Here is a 25,441-nt window from a genome sequence, read left to right as displayed (position 1 = left end):
CTAGTTTTTTTATACCTGATGCAAAGAAGTCTTTCTCTTCTTGTTTGAGCCACTTTCCCACAAATTCTTTGATCTCCTCATTGTTGCTGAACTTTTTTCCATGCAATGCCTCCTAGAGTGGTCCAAACAAATGAAAATCTGAGGGAGCCAAATCTGGACTGTAGGGAAGAGGTAGTATCTCGCAATGCATTTTTGTGAGTGTGAACATTGTCATGTAGCAATATCATGCCTTTTCTTTGAGGTCCACAATGTTTTTCTCTCATTGCTGGCTTTACTTTTTTCATCAGCATTCTGAGTAGTATACACTGTTTATTGTATGCTGATTTTCCAAATAATCACAAAAGACGACAGCTTGGGCATCCCAAAAGACAGTCGTCAACATGACTTTTCCCGCTGATGCTTGCATTCTGAATTTCTTTCGTACAGGTGAGCTGGTGTGCTTCCATTCCATGCTTTGTCTTTTGGACTCTGGTTCAAAATGGTGAACCCAAGTTTCATCATATGTTAAAATATTGATTAGAAAAGGGTAACATTCCCTTTCATAGCATTCTTTCAAGTCTGAACATATTTTCAGTCTTGCTTCCTTGTGTTGTTGCGTTAACTCTTTTGGGACCCACCTTGCACTTCTTTTGTTGTACTTGAGCTTGTTACTGATAATGTTATGAACTGTGCCAACACTTATTGCAGCTGTTTTTGCTATATGTTCAACTATAATACATCAAGTCTTCACAAATAATGTTGTCAAGCGGGTTTCAAGCAAAGGTGTCAGTCAAAGTCACTGAGGTTCAACCATTTTTTAACTGTTCTACCAATTATAAAAATTTCCGCAGTTCATACAACTTTTACCATACTGTAAAATCATTCGAGAAAAGATTTTAGCTGGTTTTTCATCTTCAGAAAGCAAAAAAACAGATCAATGAATGTTGTTCAAGTAATGTGGAAACTTCAAACAGATACGCCATCGTTAAATGAAATATTGAGGTTATAAACAATACATTTTTTATCTATCGGCTGTTCTAAGCTCATCCCAGTGATGCCAACCTAAAGTCAAAGTACAAAATTCCTCCTACAAACTGTTTCATTTCTACATCAATTTGTCTCTTTCATTATTTAATGTCCACCATACTCAAATACATACTTTAATACATACACTTATTGTATTTTAGACAATAAAAGCTTCTTAAATAATAATAATAATAATAATACTGTAAGTATTTAGTCTGAGATAGCTAATTTCTCTTATTATTAATTAAAAGTGTGAAATTATTATTTCACAGTTATAATTCATAGCTACAGTAGCCTGTTTATAAAAATTAAAGGTAAACAATTATAGAAGCTCATTTTTTCAGTTTAATAATATACTTTTCAAGAAGTTTAAAAAAAACAACCATCAGGTGAGGTGAAGGAGTTCTTCACCTTTTAGTGAAGTTAACTTAGCCTGCTAATTGCCATATCTTTCACTACCTGAATAGTTACGAACAGTTACCTTTTTATAATTAGTGTAATGAATTTGTCCTAATAAAAAGTAGCTCTTCTAATGCTGATCATAACAATAATAAAAACTGTCATCTGAAAATATATTTTATGAAATTAATGTTTCTGTTTAAACACTGATACACAGTAATAAAATTAAATTACAATCAGACAAAAATTGAAGGTTTTTAAATTTTAAATTTAAAATAAATATTAAAGAAGGTAATAAAAAAATGATTAATTTATTTTAGGTATAACTGGTCATGTACGAATTGATGAAAATGGTGAAAGAGATGCAGATTATGCTGTATTAGATTTAGACCCAATAACAGGAAGATTTGAGGTTATTGCACATTATTATGGTATGAGACGTATTTATAGTCCGGTTCCAGGTAAACGAATTCATTGGCCAGGAGGAAAAAATGGTCCACCAGCAGATGTACCACCATGTGGATTTATGGCAAATGATCCATCATGTGCTGCTAATGGTAAGAGTTGAAAACAAATAATTAGCATTACCAGGCAAACTCGATTGTATTTTACTTTATAAAATTCTCTAATCATGACTGAAGATGAAAAATAGATTATCAGGAATTTGCTCACTTAACAATGTATTATTTTATCTGACTAAGTACATTATTATTGTTATTATTATTTTCATCGAGTACTCATTTTCCTCCTAGCTGAAAGGAAGTAGTTTCCATAATACTTAAGCTAATGTACTTTTCAAAATGTATAGCTTATTGGAATTTATATAACACATGATGGTAGTATTAGCAGGGTTCTTAAATCCTTCTTTAAGTAAATAAATAATTTTCTGATTGTGTGTAAAATTATCCAGCTTCACATAACTAGTGTGCACTAAAGCTTACACTGAAAGCGAATACTATTTTACAGAGTCATTTCTCTTAAAGCAATTATTTTTAAATCCTAAATAAATCAATAATAATCCAAAACAACTCAAATATAGTTTTCATTGTAAAAAATAATAAACATTGACAGATCTGCTAAAATTCTACTGTTGTTTACATGTTTATAATCACTTTTTATCAGTGTTTTAATCACTGATAAAAAGTAAGCCTCAAATCATATATCATTTGAATACTTACAAATTTCATGTATTCAAAATAATACATGAAAAATGTTTTATGACCTACTGGAAACATAAAAATTAGTAAAAAAATTGTCCAAAATTTATACACCAGTACTATTAACAAAAAATTATTTAGTTTATTATATGCTAAATGATGTAACTCAACCACTTAATAAGACTGCACACTCATACATTAATCCTTACTACACTGACTGAGAAGTCTAATGGGACTAGTGTCAACTAAGTTGGACTTTGTTTACAGATGAAACGCAATTTTTACACATCAAAATAATGTACTTTCATATTTATGTGCAATGATTTATATGCAATGGACACTAGTTTCATCTAATTAATATTCTAAATTCACCAGAAATTCTAATGATTTTTCCTGTTAGTAATGTTTCATTGACTTTTTGTTAAGAAGAAAATCAATAAGCCAATAAAAATCAATGGAAAACCAGTACAATGAAATTTTAGAAAAATATTTTCGTAAAACCAGCTTTTTTACAAAATCAAATTTTATATAACATGTAATTCTTATTGTGTTTTAACACTGATTTCAAATATGTAAGTAGTTTTTTTTTCTAGCGAAAGTAGATGAATATCTGAGCACAAAATATGCCGCATTTTATAGCCTAAATTGAAAAAATGGTCTAAATTGTTTCTGAAACCTAATAATTAAATAAGATTGTTAGTTGCCATACAGCACAACCAACATGACCAAGCAACAGATAAAATAACTAACTTTTAATTTTAAAAAAAAATGATTTTCAGAACTCTTTTACATGAGTACGTGTAACAAAATTTTAGCTAAAAATGACAACACTAACTATTAGAACCACATACATCCCTACATCATAATCAATTACATTAAAGTTAGGACAGCCAGGTCACATCCTGGGGAGTTCAAATTAGATGAGGACAATAATAGCGATATCAATATAGGTGAGAAAGAATGAGGGGAGGTCAAATGAGGACCAGTTTATATTAGATGAAAGGGTTTACATTTAAATTTACTGATTTAGATTTTGACTTTTCTAAGAATCTATCTAGGAAGTTTATACTTAGTTATAGACTTAGATTCTTACATCGCACGCACACGCGCGCGCGCGCACACACATACACACTGAATTTTTTTATTAAATATTTAAGATAAAATGCATATTTTTTATTAGAGAATTAAATTTTTAAATTGCCATTCTAAAAAGACAAGCAATTTCTAATAGTCTCCTATCATGGGATAGCCTATGAGATCTAATTACCTTAATACGGAACAAGTACACGTAATTCTTACAACCATTAATTTGCTTACTATATACTACCTCACTGAAACAAATAATTTAATAATAAATTTATAACATTCAACCTTCGGTAACAAATTTAATTTGAATATTTCTTAATTAATTAATATTAATCACATCAGGTTTAAATGTTGATTACAAAATATAATGAATAAAAAATAGAAAGTTAAAAAAATAACCGAGTTTTACAATACAACGCTTAACATATGTTTGTGGAATATTAAGTGTGAAGAATGGTTAAAATTTAATTTAATAAATCAAATTAAAAAGTAAAGTTATAAAATTAAAAAAAATTAAAAAATGAGAAATATGAAAGTAACTAGATCAATTCACAATGAAGAAATATTTAAGGACTTATCCCCATGGCTAAAAAGTAAGTACTATAATGACTTTACAGAATAAATGATAACAAAATTAAAAATTAAAATCGGGTGAACTTAACTAAAAAATATTAATAATTAACTGTTGTAAATAATTAGCTTAATTTGCTGGTATAAATTGATTTATGTTTACCGTTGTATGCAGAAATTATTTTTAAATAGGTTAAAGTTCAATAAATCCTTTTTTAAGATGTGTTTCTCATTTAATAAAATGATAACTTTCAATTATGAAGGGTGCCTCACATTTATATACCATCTCTGCTTTTTTTAGTTACCCAGCCCACCAGACTGACCAAGTAGTTAACTCATCCTCGCAAATCGGTTGTTTCAAAGTCGAAGGTTGTAAGCTGCAAAACGTAGTAAAAGTTGGTTGTTTTTATATGAATTTCAATACTAGACAGTGGATACAATGTACTATGGTGGTAGGGATTCAATTAACCATACGTCTCAATAATGGTCAGCCTGAGTCTTCACAAAACTATGCCTCAATTGTAATCATAAATATCATCCTCATCTCATTGGGTCACAGGGCAGGGGTTTCTTATTGTTCACTACTTGAATAGACTCCAATGTACAAAAAGTTAGTTAAAAAAAAAGTAATCCTTAAATTGTGCCTGTTCATTCTCCTATCTTTCTTAGAAAAAAAATAATAAATAACAAAATTATACAAAACGGTTATTTTAAAATATTTAATACAAAACTGCATATCAAGTTAAATATGCAGTCAATTAATTTAATGTAAAAGTAGAAAAACAACTTATAAAAGGATATCTGTTCATTAATTGATCGAATTAAAAACTAAATTATCATATCAAAAGTTTAATTTGTGTGCTGGTATTAGTAAAGAGAAAATTATTAATGAAAAAAAAATTAAAAGTAATATGGGACTTTCAACAGAGCCAAAATCTATAGTGTGTGTGTATATATATAAATTAGAATCTATATGAACTTAATCAAATCATTATGCAAAGTGTAAATTCTTATTTCTCAATTAAATTTATCTAATAATTTAATCACATTAAAAATAATAGCCAAGTTATGAGAAAATACATTTTACGTAGAATTCCATTTTGTTTGCATAACAAAAAGCTGTTTATCATTTATTTTCAAATTAAAAAATTTTTTTTAAAATGTCAACAAAAAATCAAAGGAATTTCTACAGATTTGAATACTAGACAATGTTCTTTAGTGGTTGGGGTTCAATTAATCACACACCTCAAGAATGATCAGTCTGAGTCTGTACAAGACCACACCTCATTTACATGTCATACATACAAAGTCATTCACGGGAACCGGATGTTTTTGAAGTGGGTTGTACTCGGGCGTTCGTGGTGGGAGGGGCACGTGGCTGGTGTCTGACGTTTCCTTTGTTCATAGCATTTACATTTTAGTCGTTGAGATGGAGCCGTGGACGCTAGACCAACGCCTGTACGGGTATGACAGTTTTGTGCGAAATGACGAATCCGTAACTGCTGTTCAGCGAGATTTCCGCCGTCAGTTTAATATCCGTCGTATGCAAGTGTCCCTTTTCGTAACACAATATTGAGATGGGTAAACAACCTTCGAACAAGCTGTTCAATATTGAAGAAAAATCCACCAGGTCCCCGACGAACTGCTAGCACTCCGGAGAACATCAAACGAGTAAGGGAAGCCGTTGTCAGAAGCCCACGCCGCTCAATTCAAAGGCATTCAGCAGCGCTTCAAATGAGCACAAGTACGGTAAGACGAATTCTGCAAACAGACCTGCATTTCCATCCTTACAAGATAGCCGTCGTGCAGCAGTTAAACGAGCAAGATTTCACGCAGCAATTACAATTTTGTCGACAAATGCTTACAGTTTTTGAAGAAAATGAAAATTTGTTATTGTTAATGAGTGACGAAGCCCCCATTTTCATGTGAGTGGCTTCATCAACAAACAGAATTGCCGGTATTGGGAAGAAAGAAACCCACATCGGCTTCACGAGAGACCACTTCATAGGCCAGAGGTGACTGTCTGTGTGCAATAGGAAAGGTCGGTGTTATTGGACCGTATTTTTTTGAAGAAAATGACGCTGCCGTAACTGTAACAGCTGATCGTTACAGTTACGAAACCGGGGAATCGATTTTCAAAATGTGTTATTCCAGCAGGATGGAGCTACAGCGCACACAGCGAGGGCAACGATGGCTGTTCTCCGTAACTTGTTTCCGGGACAGATAGTTTCCAGATTCGGCGACATTCCTTGGCCCCCTCGGTCCCCCGACTTGAGTAGTTGTGATTTTTTTCTGTGGGGGTTACTGAAATCGGGTGTGTACGGCAATAAACCGCGTACACTGGAGGACCTAAAGATCGCAATTCGTCATCGCTTCACCCAGATTGATGTAGACATGCTGCAAAGAATTGAGGCTAGTTACCGTGAAGAAAGGCTACAGCAATGTATTGCTCAAAATGGACATCACTTGCTGGACATAATTTTTCATTCATGAGTAAGTAACAAATGCTTTGATTTAACAAGTGTTTCAGTACCAATAAAACTTTTTTAAAGTAAATATTCAATTTTTTATGATTATTTTAAAAACATCCGGTTCCCATGAATGACCCTGTATATCACCCTCATCTCACTGCGCTCTGGGGGGATTGCTTATCGCTCACTAGTTAAACAGATAGCAACATACATACCAGGAGAAAAAAATAAATAAAAACAGTATTACAAAAATATTATAATGTATTAAGATTATAATTGCTTTTAAAGTTTTTTAGTAAGAATTTAGGTCCCACTTTACTCCTTGCTTGTCAGCCCTTTCATACATAATTTTTAATGAAAGCCACAACTTGAAATAAGAGGTAAATGTATATCAGGAATTATAAAAAAATTATAATATCCTTCAGGTGGGGCCCCCGTTTTTGGTGGCTACAGACAGTTCCTCTTCATCACCCAGAAACATAATTTAAAATAGTCATACCAAACTTGCAAATTTGGAAAGGAAGTACTTGCACGTTCGTTTTAAAATGAAAATTTCATATTTTACACCTCTCAAGTATGCACGCTAACAATTCTATCAAGTTTAAAGTATTAAATGTTTGGCATGCAATATTTTTATTACACTCTATTCACTTGATGAGCTATACTGTTGTAATCAAACCAGATGGCGTTGTAGAACTATCCTTACGTCAAACACAGTATTTGAACATATGTTGAACATAGCTCTTTTTTTGCTTTATGTAGTAAGTTCAGCTGTGTAGTAAGAAATAAAGTTAAGTGATACCATAAGCTTACTAAGTATTAAAAAGAATTGAGCATTATCTATGAATTTTTACTGTCAGTTGAACATAGAAAGATGTAAATCAAAAGGATTGATTAAATAAATGAGAAAGTTACACTCAGATTAACCTATTAAAAGAATTAAGGGTAGATAATCCTGAAGACTTTAAAAATTACTTGAGAATAGAAAGTGCTGATTTTGATGATGTGAACATCCCATTTTACACATTGATTGTTCTACCTTCTTAAATTCTTTTCGAAAACTGCCATGTATTGTCTGAACTTATTTCACAACAAAATTTTCATCTGTTTTATCATATAATTTGTTTAACCTGCTAGAATGGTCTGGTAATAAAAGTTGTCATAGTAAATTAGCTAATTTTGAAGTCGAAATTCCCAGGTTTGAATCCTAGTAAAGGTAGTTAGTTGCTTTTATTCAGATTTCAATATTACATCATGGAGTGTTCTTTCATGGTTGGGTTTCAATTAACCAAACATCTCAGGTTTGGTCAGGCCTGAGGCTGTACAAGACTATACCTCACTTACATATCACAAATAAGGGGCTGTCTATGGGCCCTGAATCCAGAAAGCTGCATAGGATATCTGGAAACTTTCAGAATATTTATAAGTAAACATGGTTGTGTTCACATGTACATATGTGTATGTGTGAAGATTTGCGCCTGCATGGACCATGCAGGCGCAAATCAATTAATACATTCATTAATTGATAATTTATCAATTAATACAATTTGATTGTTTTTCAGTTATACCCAAAAAATAAAATTATATATTTACAGAATTTTAATGAATTCAATATAACAGCTTTCTCATTAGTTTCAAACAATTAATAGCTCCAGTTATCATAAACTCATAAATTTAATGACAATACAGAGAGTAAAATCTACAACTCTCATCTTTTATTACGACCTCCTGCAACAACAAATTTTGGTTTCAGGTAAATAGCACAAATTGAATAATTTCATAACTGATAGGTTTTTGTTATTAACATGAAATAAAAAATTGAAGAATTTCATTTTGTAAGTGGTAAACTATTGAAATATACTCCACACTTCCTAAACACTAATTTACAGATACTTTACATGAAAATGAAAAAGTGGAAATACTAAACAACATGCCAACATAACTACATGTATTTTCTTTTACTTTTACAATTAAAAAATCAAACTGTTAATAAGTTAAATGATCACCACAAAAAAAATGTTCTTCTCGACGACAACTATAGAAATGTAAAAAATCCATCCTGTTACTTCCTTTAATGTATTAAATTTTAAGTCAAATTTCATATATACATATACATACAAAACAGTAATTGGTTTTGTATTGGTGAATTATTAACATACAGAAGTTCTTATTTTTCCTTATCAGAAACTTAAATGTGGAAGTAAGAAAGGCAGTTTTAAATTTGGTTAATCTTTCTGTTACCTGAATTCTTATACCTATAACCTTATTGGAAAAAAAATTTTCTTTATCGATTGAGATATTATGTTATCAGCACTAATACCATGATTGGTCAAAGTTTGGTACATTGCAAATGATCAGAATTATTTAATCTTGTGATTTATTACAAAATGAGTTATTTTGATTGGTTGAGATTTGGTGAGTCATAAACCTACTTTCAATTTTAAATATAATATTCTTTCACATAAATTAATGAAATACTTTTATTTTGGCAACTTTGTGTTTTTATGAAAATTAATATAATGCTATGGTAAACTGTAAAAATGTTATTAAATGAATATCATAAATTACATTACTGTTACTGTGGAATATATGTAAGTGATTTACATTTTAATAATTAGTTTATATTGTTATATACACAAATATCTGCAAACATTGTTTCTCATACTTTAGCAGAATTTTTAATATTAACAAAGTTAGGTATGACTACAAGTAAGTATAATATTAACCCACCGGGTTGGTCTAGTGGTGAACGCGTCTTCCCAAATCAGCTGATTTGGAAGCCGAGAGTTCCAGCGTTCAAGTCCTAGTAAAGCCAGTTATTTTTACACGGATTTGAATACTAGATCATGGATACCGGTATTCTTTGGTGGTTGGGTTTCAATTAGCCACACCTTTCAGGAATAGTCGTACTGAGAATGTACAAGACTAAACTTCATTTACAATCATACATATCATCCTCATTCATCCTCTGAAGTATTATCTAAACGGTAGTTACCAGAGGCTAAACAGGAAAAAGAGAGAAAGAGAGAAGTATAATATTAATTTCTTTTATAATTTAATATAAAATAATAAAGTTAACTCTCAAACAAATATACACTGGAACTATTTTACTTTTTCTATTTATTCTTAACTTCAGTTCTTTAAATTTTTCAACCACATCAAGATTCAAGGCCAGTGAGTGGGGCAGAATTAGAGCATAAATCTAATTCCAACATAAAATTACTGTTTGTTTAACATTTTATGGTCAGGAGAGTAAACCAGAACAATAACCAATCTGATAAAATTTAAATACACAAACTAATTTTAAATTTAATTTAAATTGCTACTAATTATAGATTCTGTCTTTCCTCACAGTAGATTTTTTTCTAAATGTTTTAAATAAACATTAATAAATTAGTCAGACTCTGCAGCTGTTACAAAATTTACTGCAGAGGAACTAACATACAATAAGTTCTTTACTAACTTCCACGATATCCTGTCAAGTATGATTTCATTCTCATTACATAAATTTTAAGATAATTCCTCAAACAGGTTCTTCTACAGAACTTCAAGAATTCCGTCCCCAAAGAATAAATAAATACAATTCTTTAAACATAAATTGTGTAATTGATACTGGTATAGATTTAATAATACAACCTATAAAAATTGAGGGCCATATATCACCATAATGAGTTTTACAGTTGAATTTTACAACAGCAGCCTAGTTAATTCTTATAGTTAAAATAATGCAAAAACATAATTTTTTTTAATAAGTTTGACATTTTTAATTTCAGAAGCACATATGATGGCAACTTACGGGTTGGCAGCCTTCAGTATATTTGTAACTCTAGCAATAATGCTGATTTTTATAGTAAATAAGTAAGTATTAACAAATATTAGTTAAATTATAAATATCCCAGAATGCTGATAAAAATATTTATGCAAAGAGATGTTGTGTAGATGTGAGACCAATAGGCAAAATCATAGAAAAAAGTGCCTAAACATGTTTAACACTAGAATATCATAAATAATTGAAATAAAAAATTATTAGGTTTTTAAAAAAGCAGATAAAATAACAAACAAATAACGTAATGTAATGTAATTTTATTAGGAAAATTTTGTGAAAGTTTGCTAAAGATTATATAAATTTTTAAACACACTATATTTTTAAATAAGTTAAGTTGTCATTTTAAAATTTTTAATCTTCTTTATTACTTAAAAAGCTGAAATCGAGAATGCTATTTTACACGAGTCAAATTTATGAACTGATTACCAACTTGTATGACAAAGAAACAATTAAGCGTTTAATAGTTCCAAAAAAGTCAAGAGAAATGCAGCTGCAGCTGGATAAACAATAACTTTTCTACAAAAAATTAAAATGGACTGAAACTAATGAATGTTCATTTTTTTTAACATTCCTAAGGATAAAAGATGACCTAGTACTGTGAGTGACTTAGGTTCCTTTGGGAATTCTTTATCTATTAATAATTATAAAAGGAAAATGGATTTATTTTTAGCGAAATTATATTCAAAATAACTCTATTTACCTATTTAATTGTGAGATTATTTGTGATTTTATTTAATACACTAGATTTTATGGATAAGAGTTGTATCTTAGAAAGATTTCACTTGAAATGAGATTTTTGGTGGAAGAAAGATTGCTTTGAGTAATCAAATACACAGTACAAGAGGCTTTATTTCTTAAGAACTATTAAAAAATACCAATAGGCCAATAATTATAATTTATATGGATGAGACTTTATTACAAGGTTCACATCTATTCCTCTAAGTAAGAGGAGGAAGAAGGTATGGTAGCTTTTATTTCAATTTGTAACGGTTCCTGATTAATTAGTCATGCTTATAGGGGTTACATGGGTTTTATTCTTATGGGACAGACAATTGACATTCTAGTCATTATATAGAGGATTATCATAACAGAATAACCTCTAATAATCACTCAAAGGGACTTCATAAAAAATTTTCCAAAACCTACCTTCTCAGAATACTAATAAACAACATTCAATTTTCAGAAAATAAAATCCATTAATTTTAATACATCCAAATGGGAAGTGCTGAATTGAATTTGGTTGAAAAATATTCTATTTACTGAATCGTGCTAAAAAATTAAGTTATCATTTAATAAAATCAGCAGAGGGCAGCAAACAGTGCAGCTATAAAGTAGGCAAAGTTTTTAATGAATATGGTCATTCCTTCATTTGTCTTGAGTTTAATCCCATAGAATACATAGATTGAGTTAAAAAATAGGTTGGTATAAATAATATTCCTTGAAATAAAGAAAATGTGGAAAGACTGTCACATTTGAACATTTTCTTCAATTATTGCAGGAAGGTAAAAGAAAAAGTATAAAATTAATGAAGAATCCATCAAGACAAACTGAAGAAACTATGGATGATCTTTGCGATCTATTTGTAACTGAATTAGCTCTGAATGGTTCTGTTAAAATAAGCTTTTAAAAGATGAATGTGACCAAAATTGGTAAAAGAATTTCAAATACTACACCAATTTAGGCAATCAGCATCATAACCAGAATGAAACACATACTTTAAAATTATATTTTTATAACAGATATATTTTTAATTTGCATAAATTAACTGTAATTCAAGTACTACTATTCAAAAATCTATTTACAATAGCAGCAATACAGCATAAAAATTTTGTAGGAAAAAAATTAATATAGATCTGTGTAAGAAACATTATATAATTTATGTTAAATAACTAATTTATTATGCAATGATTTAATTGAAATTATAATGTTAATTTCATATCAACCTAAAATTCTTTCCATGCTAATTGTTTTGTAAATGACAATCTTAATAGTTTCTGAAGTACATTTTATCCTAAAAAAAGAGACTGTATACCAAACATATGCAAATGAACTAATGAATGCCTTACTTAAATTTCAGACACATGCGCATGGCAGCAGATTTAAATAATATGTCTTGGAGAGTAAGAACAGAAGAAGTCTTATTGGAAATTGGAAAGCCATTTTCATCAAGACTTGCACTACAAAAAAATTTTGAGGTAATCATTAAAGTAAATGCAAACAGAGCAACTAAGTAAACTCAGATAAAGTATTAAACGCTAAGCCTATTCAAATAAAAGTTCCAAGAAAATATCTAATTCAGAAAATCAATAACTGAAAAATTGAAATTGATAATCACTCTGCCAAAACTCTGAATTACAATCTTTGATTCAACACCTACCTACTACCTACTACCTACTACCTACTACCTCAACACCTACCTCGCTGCTAATGCAGCACCACTCACTGAACATATGACAATACTATACAAATAAATAAGGGAAATTTGGCAATAAATATTATGAAGTTAGTAAAAATACTGTATTTGAAAATTTGGTTCAATTTATTATTTCAAACATTTGGTTTTAAATTATACAATCTCATCACTAATCATGTGAAATGTGGCTTATAATATCTGATTATGATATCAGCAATAATTTTTATACATTTTTTTTTTAACTATTGGAAATATTATCTCAAGGCATCACTGGCTGTTCTAATGTAAAAAAATATTATTGTCCTATTCTCTCAAATACACATAAGGTAAGGTTTACTTATTAAATTGTTTTTTTAATTTTTTATTTTTTGTAAATGATGTTCCTGAAAATAATAGAATAAACAATAATAATAAAAGATTGGTCTTCCAATCTTCCATGTCTCTACATATATAAAAATATGTTTTGCTTAAATAGAAATAATTACTCCTGCAACCGTAAGCAAGATCTGTTATTACTTTTTAAAAATGATTAAATAGTTAATCAACTACACATTCAAGTAATTATATAATAGATAGTATTGTTACTGGTAATACTGAAAATTGATGAATTTACAAAACTATTTTATTAAAGTGTTTAAAATTAATTAATCTTGTAATTATACATGTACTTTTCCTCAGAATCTTATACTTAATTTATTATAATTAATGTTCATATAACTACTATACTTTCAATTAACTATACCAAAATCTTCAGTAGCCAAACACAACCACGTACAGTTTTTAAGCACCATAAATTGTAATAAAGAATTTTCCATTAAAGGTACTACTTACCATAAGTAGCTTAATACCATGTACATTTCAATTTTAAAAACACACAATATCAATTTAATTACTCTTACCTTTTCTAGATGTCATTATTTTTTAAAGTCTTCCAAATTAAACTCTCTCCATTAATCTCTGTGACAAAGTAATAGCATTTCACTCTGAAGGTCTTATGTTAAAATCCTAGTCAGGCAATGAAATTTGTAGGATATGTACATTACAAAATTTCCATTCAATATCCTCATTGAATTTTGTACAAGCACTGACCATATGTGGTGAATTAATCATCGCCCTAAAAGAAAAAAAAATTATATATTTTATATATTATTCTGTCATATGCTGCATGTTCTTCTGCACAATTAAAATTGATAACCATGTTTTGCTGGTAAAAAATCCAGCTTCTTCAACATTGGCTGAAATCACATGCTTTAACTAACAATTAACTGGCCATAATATTTCTAAATCACCACACATCTGAAATCATTAATTGTTACCTTTCTAACCAGTCTCTAGCAACTTGTTTTCTGCTTGTTGCTTCACTGTGAAAGCAAGTGAGTAAAACAAATATGACATATGTAGTCTGACAATTACATTTCAGGCAAATCCAGCCCTCCCCTCCCTAACAGAATTCATTGTTAAAGAATAGGTTTTAATTTACATATGAAGCCTCTGCATAATTATTTGTGTATATAATTATTTAATAAGTTGCCTAAAATAATAAATTTTACTTATTAACTTTCACAATTTGCTTTATTATTAACTTTTATGTGTTTTTAATAACATTTTTCACAGTATGTAAGTGCCACTATGTTGGAAAATTGATATGGGGGTATTAAGTGTTTGTAATAGAACATGTTATAACAGATATATTACTACTTTCCAAACAAGACCAATATTATTTCTGCAGTGGTACAGTATATGTTAAATCATAAGTAAAATGGTAACAAGTCAAAAAATATTACACGTGTTATTAATAAAAAGTGTGTAAATAAAGAATACTCAACATGGTACAAACCATCATAAAAGTCTAACCCAGAAACCTTTGTAATATTCAAAATAAATAAGAAAAAATTATCTAAAACTAGCTCCCCATTGCAGCTTCACTCACACTATATGGTTACTTGATGTCATTTTTTGGAAATATTTTTTATTTTAAAATTTTGAATGATATTATAAACATAAATGAACTTGTACTGTCGAGTACTGTAAAACATTAAAAAGAATAATTTTTAATATAATAAATATAGAATTCAATATCAACTGAAGATGAAGGATACTGCGAAAACCGGTTATTGGAAATTAATAAGGTAAGTTTAACTTTTCTAATTACTGTGTTTTTATGGTTATATTTCATTTTTCTTATAATATTAAATACATAAATAAATAAATAACAAAATATATATATATATATATATCATTCAATAAGGTATAAAGTGGAAGGTTATACTAGAACACCTTTAATTCAACACAGCAAAATGGCTAACACCAATTCCAAATCCCTTTTACTTCTCCAATGATAAAGAATGCCCCTTGCAGCTAAACAGGAAAATGTTAATTACTAAATAATAATAATATGAAAATTTACATAATTTTAAATAATATTTCTTATTATTGTTTATTTTAATCAGTCTGGTTCAAAGCAGGGTCTGGACATGTGCGCAGCAGAACGATTAGCTTACCGACGAACATCAGTTGAATCTAATTCTTCTCTTTTGCCAGCACAAGTATTCACCACAATAGGAATTTATAAGGTAAGTTTGTTGTTTTTTTTTAATATGAGGCTATATATATCAATTAATTGATTTACATAATATTTCAAATGTCTCTTGATATTCTAGCAGTTTTACTGAACTGGGGTCCATAAGCAGTTGCATCCCTTGTTACACCTCTAAGGAATGTAGCTGCACCTTGTTATATCCATGAATCACCAAGCCAGGATACTTTTATTAATTATAACCCAACAAAAATATAATGACTGACAGTATTAAGGAACTGATAGCTTTAAAACATCCAATTTTAAACCGATTGTAAACACTAACAGTCTGTGATACCCCCAAACCATATGTAGATCTATGTAAATGATTTTTTAAGAAATAAAAAAATTGATCAAACAATTTTACATTCTCTTAGGAAATTCTGAACACAGTATAATTTTACAATTTGTTCAATTTTTTTTATGTTGATAATTGCACATGCTGTATGGTCTCAAAAATAACCAGTATGAAAAAAGGAATATGAATTGAAAATATTTTTTTCCTTTAACAAAAATTAGCTTGTATAATTATTGTATTTGAATAAATTTAAAAAAAGATCAAAGTTAAAATGAACCTATGCATCAAATTAGTATAAATTTGAATCTGGCTTCAAATATAAATACAATAAATGCAAATCTACTTATATTTGGAGTAAACTTCTCTCTTCTTTCACTTTGTGGTTTCAATTTTAACAAGTTAATAATTTCATTTTGGAGGTATTTATGAGAAACCATAAGAGACATAAGTATGTTGCAATTTTTTTTTTAAATGCACCAGTGGAAATCCTGAAAACATTTTTTATTTTATCTATCTGTCTATTGTATTTTATACATTATTAATAAAAAATAATTTAGTGAACTCAGTTTGTGTTTCCATCGCATTTGACTCAATCTCTTATTTTTTTTGTTTTTTTTTAATTTGTGGGTTGATCCTAGTAAAGGGTTCACTTTGAAAATTCCTCTACCACCAGATATCCAAAACTTATACAGATCTATATAAAAAATATGACTAGAATGAAAAAATAACTCCAGTTTGGAATATTTGGAAGATTTTCAACAAAATTTTACACTGTGGATTTTACTACTACCTCTAATTATCTATAACTTTATTATGTCTTAACCCACTTGCAAAATTTAAAATTTTTGTCCATAAAATTTCTAAGTAGACCACTGTAACTAAATGATATAGTCAACATAAGATGTTATTATTCATTTTGGTACTTCTTTTATGTTATGCTAATATGTATAATGATAAAAAATTAATTTCAGAAAATGACCACTAAAAATTAACAACCATCTCATGCCAAACTTACAAAGAAAAGTGAGTAGTGAACTATATTCCCATTATTTTGTCTGCAGAGCTGAATAAAACCTTGTACATCAGTATGTCATGTTCAAAAAATGAAATTCAGGTGACTTTCAGCCCTACAAGTTAACACCTTCATTATTTTCACCACAGTAATAAACTGTCTAATGAACATTATTATTCTCAGAGAAAGCAAATTTTATTGTTGTTTCTTTTCCCTCTGCTTTAAATGCAGCCATAAACAACACTGCCATAAGAAATGCAATGTTACAACCATAAGAAACACCGCAAAAAAAAATACAAGTGAAGCAATAAATTTTTGTTTTACTCTTTTGGAATTAAGACTGTAAGTAAGGAAATTTTGGGCTAAATCTGATAAAGGTTTTAGAAAAACATTCATTATCATTCTAACAAATATGAAATGTATTTGAGTTTTATAAAAAATATGCCTTTTTTGGATTCAGCCCTATATCTGCATGAAATTAAAATAACAAATAAATCTGTTTAAATCTATACTTGACGGTTTGTATCTAACTACAAATAAACTCAAGGCATTTTATTTTAAGTAATGCAATGTAAATATGGTATGTTAGCAAATACTTATTGAGCAAACACAATAAATTTAAATCTTTGTGGAGGAAACAAGTATTTTATTATATATTTATGTATCAATGGTGGTTTTCATTAATACACAAATATCAATTCTATTATTTATAAATTAATTAAGTTTGTATATTATATATTTCAGGGAAGCAGAGTTGCAATTAAAAAAATAGTAAAAAAGAAAGTTGATATTAACAAGAGATTACTATGGGAAATAAAGCAGGTAAAATTACTACAATAAATAGTGCTGTTAGTACTGAATACAAAATAATTATAATAAATTATTTTAATAGTACATAAGTCTTAAGCATGCATAGATTATAACAAGGCATATTCATAAAGGGCTGTCGGCTTACAATTAAATATTAGCAGGTATGAGCACAGTTTCACATATGCAGAGCTGTCATCTATTTACCAGCTATTTAAGAAGCCACTGAAGCTGTTTTGATTCAATAGTCATTTGCCTGCTGGTGATTGCAGATCACAATGTCCATGATAATATTTTCTCCCGCTAGTTGTGAAGTGCACGCTGTGATTCGATATTTGTGTGCAACAAGATTTTCAGTTCCTGAAATTCATCGGGAATTGTACCTAGTGTATGGACCTACAGTAATGAGTAAAGGAAAGGTTAGACATTGATGTTGAGACTTTAAAAATGGCTGCACAAATGTGCATGATGAAGAACAGAATGGCAGGTCCAGTTTTCAGACGATTTCGTTGAAAAAGTGAACCAAAAACTGCGATGTGATTGGCAATTGATGTAGTATTCTGGCTGATGAATTTCCGCATGTTGGATGCACCTTTATTTACTATTTGCACGATTGTCACAGCAAAGCTCGGATATCACAAATTGTATGGGCACAGAAAATGCTCAACAACCAACACAACGAGCAAAGAATGTGCAGTGGACAAGTATTTTTGAACCGCTATCAAGAAGATTGAGATGATTTGTTTTCCTACATTGTTACAGGTGACTAGACGTGGATATCCTACCCCAACGCAGAATTGAAACAACAGTCAATGCAGTGGCACCAATCAAGTTCCACAAAACCAAAAAAGTTTAAATAATCTCTGTACTTGAGTCGAAAAATGTTGGCTACCGATTTTTGAGAAGAAAAGGGCGTCATTTTAGTTGATTTCATGAAACGTAGATCAACAATTATGGCTGACATGTACTATGAAATGCTCACCAAACTGAGACGTGTAATCCAAAACTGACGACGCAGGAAACTGTCGTCTAGCTTAATGCTCCTTCAAGACAACACACATCCTCACATTGCTACCTTAACCAAAAAGAAGATTCAAGATTTCATTGGGAACTTTTTGACCACCCTCCACATAGTCCCGACCTTGCACCTAGCGACTACTTCCTCTTCTTACACTTGAAAAAGTGGCTTGGTGGGCAACGGTTTGAAAACAACGAGGAACTCAAGACTACCGTTGTCAACTGGTTCAATTCCTAGGTTGCGAACTTCTATGCAGAGGGGTTAAAGAAACTGATACAGCTTTACGAAAAGTACTTAGAACTGAATGGCGATTATGTGGAAAACTTAAGTAGATATGTGTTAAACTAAAACTGTAAGAAAAACCTCACGACTTTTTTTTTTAATGAACAAACAGCCCTACTTTATGAATATGCCTCGTACCTAGTTCTTAAATTTAAAGGCTAGCAGGGCAGTGTTTTTTTTCAGAAAATAATTAAAAATGAGTCATTAATCAAACATTTTAACAATATTATAAAAATAATTAATTAGTGACATCAGTGAACACATGCAAGGGCCTAGAACTTTGGATAAACTTAGAGAATATTAACCAGGAAACAATACAGACTTTCCACTCAAAGGTGAGAACAAAACTGTCAACATTTCAAATTGCATTGGAATTACCATTCACTATGTCGAGTCACTTAATAACAATGCCAATGGAGCCATGAATCTACAAAATAAGTTTATTTAACTTATGCATCACTAAGACTGTTTTACTAGTGAAAATATAGAGCTTGTTTAAATAACTTATACGTACTAGCATTTATGAATATTTGTATGTAGTTAAATCTAGCTAAATTGGTAAAAAAAAAATTATTAAATAAACAACTAAGTCAGCCAAACTTATGCCAGTTAAGATGTGGACAAAGTGATGAATTTTCTGCAACATAGGGAAGCTTGCTGAAGAGAATTCAAAGTGCTTTATACCCAAACATCATGGGGTCTATGATGCAGACCAAATTAATGTGGTACATGCACGGTACTCATGACGTTGGTCAAGATTGTCCATACGAAGATGGCAGAAGTGCAGTTTGTGAATAATACTCCCTTGAGAATGTGTTCAAATTAAAGCAAGTCCGGCCCCAAGGTGGAAGTAACTTATAAAAATTGATGGATTTAACCTTAATACAGGTTACCAGTTTTAAATACTCTTAGGGACTTTTTTTTTTTTTTTTTTAGTTAAATATTAAAATTTGTTTAATATCACAAATCCCAGAAACTAATTCTTTTCTATTTGCAATAGCAGCCTTATTAAAATTAAAGTTTCAAATATAGTTTACCATTCCACATAAAAAGTTTTCAAGTTTTTAAATAAACCTAATAAAAAGTTGTTGCTAGGAATTCCTAATTACAATCTATTAGATCCAACCACTTTCTTCCAACAGATTATGAAATTATGTGATCTAAAATTTGATCTTTTGAATTTCTATTTCAAAAGAAAAGAAAGGAATTTTTCCACACCATTGGTATATTTATTACAATCAAATTTTCAAGAAAACTGATATTTATAACATACCAAATTAAAATAAAAAAATCATTAAAAGAAAAATTATGAACTAATTTTTTTTTTTACATCAGAAATTGAGATAAAATGGGTAATTAATGAAATATTTTTCCCTAAACTAGACAGACCTCCTGTATCAAGATACAGTAAAACAGCAAAATAAGTTTCAATCAATTGAATGTCTGAGTAGGAAATTTATATTACCATTTACAAAATGTAATTTACATCATTATCCTCTATCAATATTATCACTAATTCAATCCTGGAAACCAATCATTATAATTAGAGATATGATACACACTCTAAAAATAACCAGCAAAGTTAAAAAAACTCACAAAGTCATGTAACTTCAGTATGATGTAATGAAAAAAAAACCTAATATGATTACCAGATGAGTAAATCGTGGTGATTAAAGTGGTAACTAAATCATTACGGTAAGCGAAAAATTGAAAACAACTCAATTTTTCTAATTTTGATAACCAAATAATTTCCAAAACTTCTTTTAATTATTAACAAACTTTCTGAATAATAAGTAACAATTCATTCATGGAGGCAAGTAATGCTGTTAGTTGGAACAAGTATTCAATAAAAAAGCATTTTCATACAGTTATAGTTGTCACGTAAAACATAAATTCAATTACATGTTTATTGGGAGATCAAAATTACATAGTCTTGTAAATAAAGATTATATCATGAAACGATCATTAATTTTGTGTAACAAGTTCCTTATGCTAAAAACTAAGTTTTAAATAAAATTTTAATGAAATAATAGAAAAAATGTAGATTAATGAATTTACTAATTACAAATTATATTTTTATTACCTTTTATTTGTAGAAGTTTAAAGTTATTATTTGCTAAATACTGTTTAAAAACTAAATCTTCACATTTCCCATGCAAGTGATAATTTAACTATGAATAATATAAAAAAGTTACTATCAAGATGCAAATAAATCACCAAGTGTGTGGTCCTCGTAGACGTTGTTATATATTGTGACTGTAATGAGAAATAATCCTCTTTAAGATAATCGTTTATCCTATTTTAAGAGTAGAGTGTTATTAACTACACATATGCAAACTGTCGGAAAACAAACACAGTAAATTCAGTTCTTTTAAACTATTGAATCATATTAATGTGAAAATAATATACTAAAAAAATAATTAGTTAAAAACCTATAGAAGGATTGTAATAATTATGCAATTAAGAAACTGGTAATTTATTTGAACCATTAGTGTAACCCAAGATCAAAAAATGAAAACCATTTTACTACCCCTTAAATATAACTTTCAATTTTTATTTTACATCCAATTACAACCCACACCCTTATGAGTTTCAGAAATAATCATTTATGTTGTAGAATTATCAGGTTAATGATATCAAGATTACATGATTTCCTAAGAAAAAATAAATTTAAAATGTAATGAAACTTTATTATAAACATGCGCACGTGCATGTACACACACACATACACATCTTATTTTCAGTCATAAGACCTGAATTTGACATAAATGTCAAAACAGTTGAAAATGGGATGGTGAAATCCTCACTCTTTTCAAAACTAACAGAAAATCAAGGATTATTGTGTAATTTCACACCACAATGTCTTTTGTTTGGGGGGCTAAAACGGTAAATGGTGAAGTTTAATGTAATTTAATCTGACAGTTTATTACACAGTAAAACAAAACTATCAAGAATGTTAGTTTTAGCTAGATGGTACTACCTGTTATAATGCTGATGAAATTCAAAAATGCCGAAATATAAACAATTTTGGTTATTGCTTTGTTTTGAATGAGCAAAAAATTTATGGCACAAAGATCTCTAAATCTTATAATATCAGATTTTTTCTTTTGGAATTTTTAAAAAGATAGAGATTTTCAAAACAATCCTCATATTCTTCATGGACTACCGTTTGAAAAACTACCATTAAAAAACTGGAAACTAAGCATAAATATTCATATATCAAAAAATAACAATAACCTAAATCTAAGTCAACTAAAAACACGTACAACATGAATTGAAATTAAAGGATATAAAATCTTAATGTTCCTGTAATCAGGATTTATATAGTGAAAAAATAGGTTATAGATATACATCAAAATTTGAGTTGCATCCTTTTTTAAACATTCTCATTTTAATATCTTATCTAGCTAGATATTAAATTACTCTGTAATCAAATGAATATTCTTAGCCAATATTTTAAACTTTAATACATTTTTGGCCAAAATTACTTCAAACCAAAACTTCTGTTTTGATTTCTAAATACTTTTGTAAAAGTTCAAGAAAAGTTAATAATTTTAATTAAGTTTCTATCCAGCAATAGACAACTAGAAACTTTGTCGATGATATTCATGTCAATAGCAATACGCTTAATAAATAAAATTTACATTATTAGGGGCTACAAAAAATCTAAAAATGTTAAGAATTAATAAAGAGCTGATCTAAAAAATAATAATAGAATAACCTCTTTTAAAACGCTGTACTTTAAATTTATTTACAAAGTTTGAGATAATTAATTTTACGTCAGTAAATTATTTTTTTATGCTGAAGAAGCATTAACCAATGATGGCATTTTTTTTCAAAAATGAGGTATGCAAATTACCATGTGCTTTCACAGTTATCAATCAAATTAAAACTTGATTTTAAAGTAAAAAAAAATTGGATATTAATAAATTGGATAAATTAATACTAAGTTTGCTTAGATTTATAACAAATATATATTTATATGATACATAGTTTATAAGTTACTTAAATTTATTAGCAATTTTTTTATCTATAACAATCAATTATTTATATTTGTTATTTAAGGTTAGAGATGTAACACATGAAAACACAGTAAGATTTATTGGTGCATGCATAGAATGCCCAACAGTATTAATATTAACAGAGTATTGTCCGAGGGGAAGTCTTAAAGACGTTTTAGAAAATGAAGCAATTCGCCTTGACTGGAACTTTCGTATGTCATTAATACACGATATAGTTAAGGTAATGAATTAATTTTATTCTTTATAATAATTAAAAATAAAATAGTAAAGACAAAAAAATTCAGTTTTGTTTTTGTTAAAATGTACTTTCAAAAATGTAATGTGATATGTTAATTTTAATAAACAAAAATTATATTATTCATTTATAATTTAAAACATGACAGTTTCATATTACACTTGCTCAACCTACAAGTACTGTTTTAACTAAAGTACAACATAATAAAAGTATCAGAAACAAACAAAGACAGATATTATAACTCGAACGTTTTTTGTTTAAAAAAAAGTCAGTTCTTTTATCATTCAGTACCTAAACTGTTTATTTTAAAAATTAACATTTTTAAGAATAACGTTTATAATTTAAAAATGTCACTTCAAGTTGTTATGTCAATATCCCAGTTTGTCCCAGTGGATATCACATATCTTATTTGTAGTGAGATTTATCATCTCACAATTCTATCTCACTTTATTACCTGGTTAAAAATCTAATAAGATTATTTAGTCTTGACTCAAAAAAAAAGAAACAAGATTTTGGAACCAAAATCTTTCATTGGATATAGTGAATGGAATAGTACTAGGAGATTGATAAAATTATTGGAACTTTCCTAATAATCCCAACCAACTGTAATTAAGAGCAATCTATGATCTAGAAAAAGATCGAAATACAATCCTAATCTTCCCTTAAAATAAAGTATGGTTCAAGTACAGTATAACACAGTTCAAATAAAAAAAGATAGGTAGTATTCTTCAGCAGGACATGCTAGGCCAAACTGAGAAGTGAAGGATAAGGGAAGGACAAATCAGTTAGTATGCTTAATGTAATTTTTTTTTTTTCATGTAAAACTGAATCCTCAAGCCAAACTTCTGCATTTATTTCTCAGTTAGTGAATGTTTATGCCTTCTCTTCATATTTATCTTTTTAGTTATATCATAACTTTTTTAAAAAGAACTAATTCGAAATTGAAATTGCTTTGTATAATGAATGGTATCTGAAACCATTCTCCAGATAAAGAATGAATCATTCCATTACAAAATATCTTGAAATATGAATATCTCCATAGAACTAATTTCTTTAAAATACTATCAACTACATTAAAATCACAAAATAAAATGATGCTTATATTCTATTTGTTATCTTTTACAAATATAAAGTAGAATATGTCTGTTTGTCTTTTATACAAATCTACAATTTTATTCCAATTGTGATGAAATTTAGCAAACTAACAGTTCCAAAAAAGAGAAAAATTGTTACCTACATTTAATTTTAAAAAGGATACCCCCACCCCCTTTTTCAATCCTCTTAAGCAAAAGTTTAACATGCAGCTTTTTGCGAATATCTCAAAATCAGTGAGGAAATCAACAAAAGTGGAGGAAATTTTCTGAAACCTCATAAAATTTGCTACAAAGTATATTTTACCTGGCTTTGATGGCATTCTTAGTTCCAAAGTTATTAACAATTAAAGCTGGTAAACAACTGTTTACCAATGACACTCAAAGGTGTTACGATTAGTGACACCTTTGCATCTTAATAAATATAAAAGTCATTGTAATGTATGTTGACGGTAATGTATGTAAGTGTTTGTTTTACATGTCATCGTAAATTATATGACCGATTCCAACCAAACTTGGGACAATATTAAATACTAACTAAGCAAAAATAATGTAGGTATAAGACATCCCTACTACAACCGCTCAGGAAGGGTGAGGGGTGAAAACTTTAAAACACTACAAAAGGTTAAAATTCTGGATCATTTGGTAATATTGTAGAATATTTTTGAACATTGGAAATTTGTGTAACTTCCTGTTATACAAATATATAACAATATTGTAATGTTGTAAATGTTTCTACAACATTTTGAAGCATTCTAAATTCTGTAACATTATATAACATACTTTAACTGATTTTTGTACAACATTCTGGTGTATTCCTGCAATAGAGAAGAATTCAAAAGTTCTTTAACAATATAAAAGGAGGTGTGAGATGTCAGTTACTTCAGTTTGAACTTAATATCGAAGGGCGAGGTATAAAACTATTTTCTTGAGTTGTATGAAACAACTTCAATGAGTGAATTCAGATCATAATGTTAAGTGAAATTTCCAAAATATTATCATTGAGAAGTGTATAAACGTTAACGTAGTGATTTGACGATGTCTAAAAGGAAAGTTAACATTCATCACTCAGATTCAACTGACAGCAAAGAACGCAAAGTTTTTGCAAACAGACAAAATCAATGACAGTAATAACTTCAGGCTTGCAGAAAGTTAGTGACAAGTTACATAAAAA

General features: G+C 29.0%; 1 protein-coding gene across 1 annotated transcript in view; it reads left to right on the top strand.

The window, feature by feature from the left end:
• The window catches only part of LOC142321285 (atrial natriuretic peptide receptor 1), a 251,566-nt gene that overhangs the window by 200,450 nt on the left and 25,675 nt on the right, over positions 1 to 25,441 (top strand). The window contains exons 9-14 of the mRNA XM_075359283.1: positions 1,725 to 1,961; positions 10,462 to 10,546; positions 12,592 to 12,709; positions 15,393 to 15,500; positions 17,557 to 17,634; positions 22,985 to 23,161. Of these exons, the coding sequence (XP_075215398.1) occupies positions 1,725 to 1,961; positions 10,462 to 10,546; positions 12,592 to 12,709; positions 15,393 to 15,500; positions 17,557 to 17,634; positions 22,985 to 23,161 (803 nt within the window). The remainder of the gene's footprint in view (positions 1 to 1,724; positions 1,962 to 10,461; positions 10,547 to 12,591; positions 12,710 to 15,392; positions 15,501 to 17,556; positions 17,635 to 22,984; positions 23,162 to 25,441) is intronic.

Source organism: Lycorma delicatula, chromosome 3 (assembly GCF_047948215.1).
Source record: "Lycorma delicatula isolate Av1 chromosome 3, ASM4794821v1, whole genome shotgun sequence".
NCBI lineage: Eukaryota > Metazoa > Arthropoda > Insecta > Hemiptera > Fulgoridae > Lycorma > Lycorma delicatula.
The sequence above is the reverse complement of the archived record's forward strand: the minus strand, read 5'-3'. Positions and strand labels throughout refer to the sequence as shown.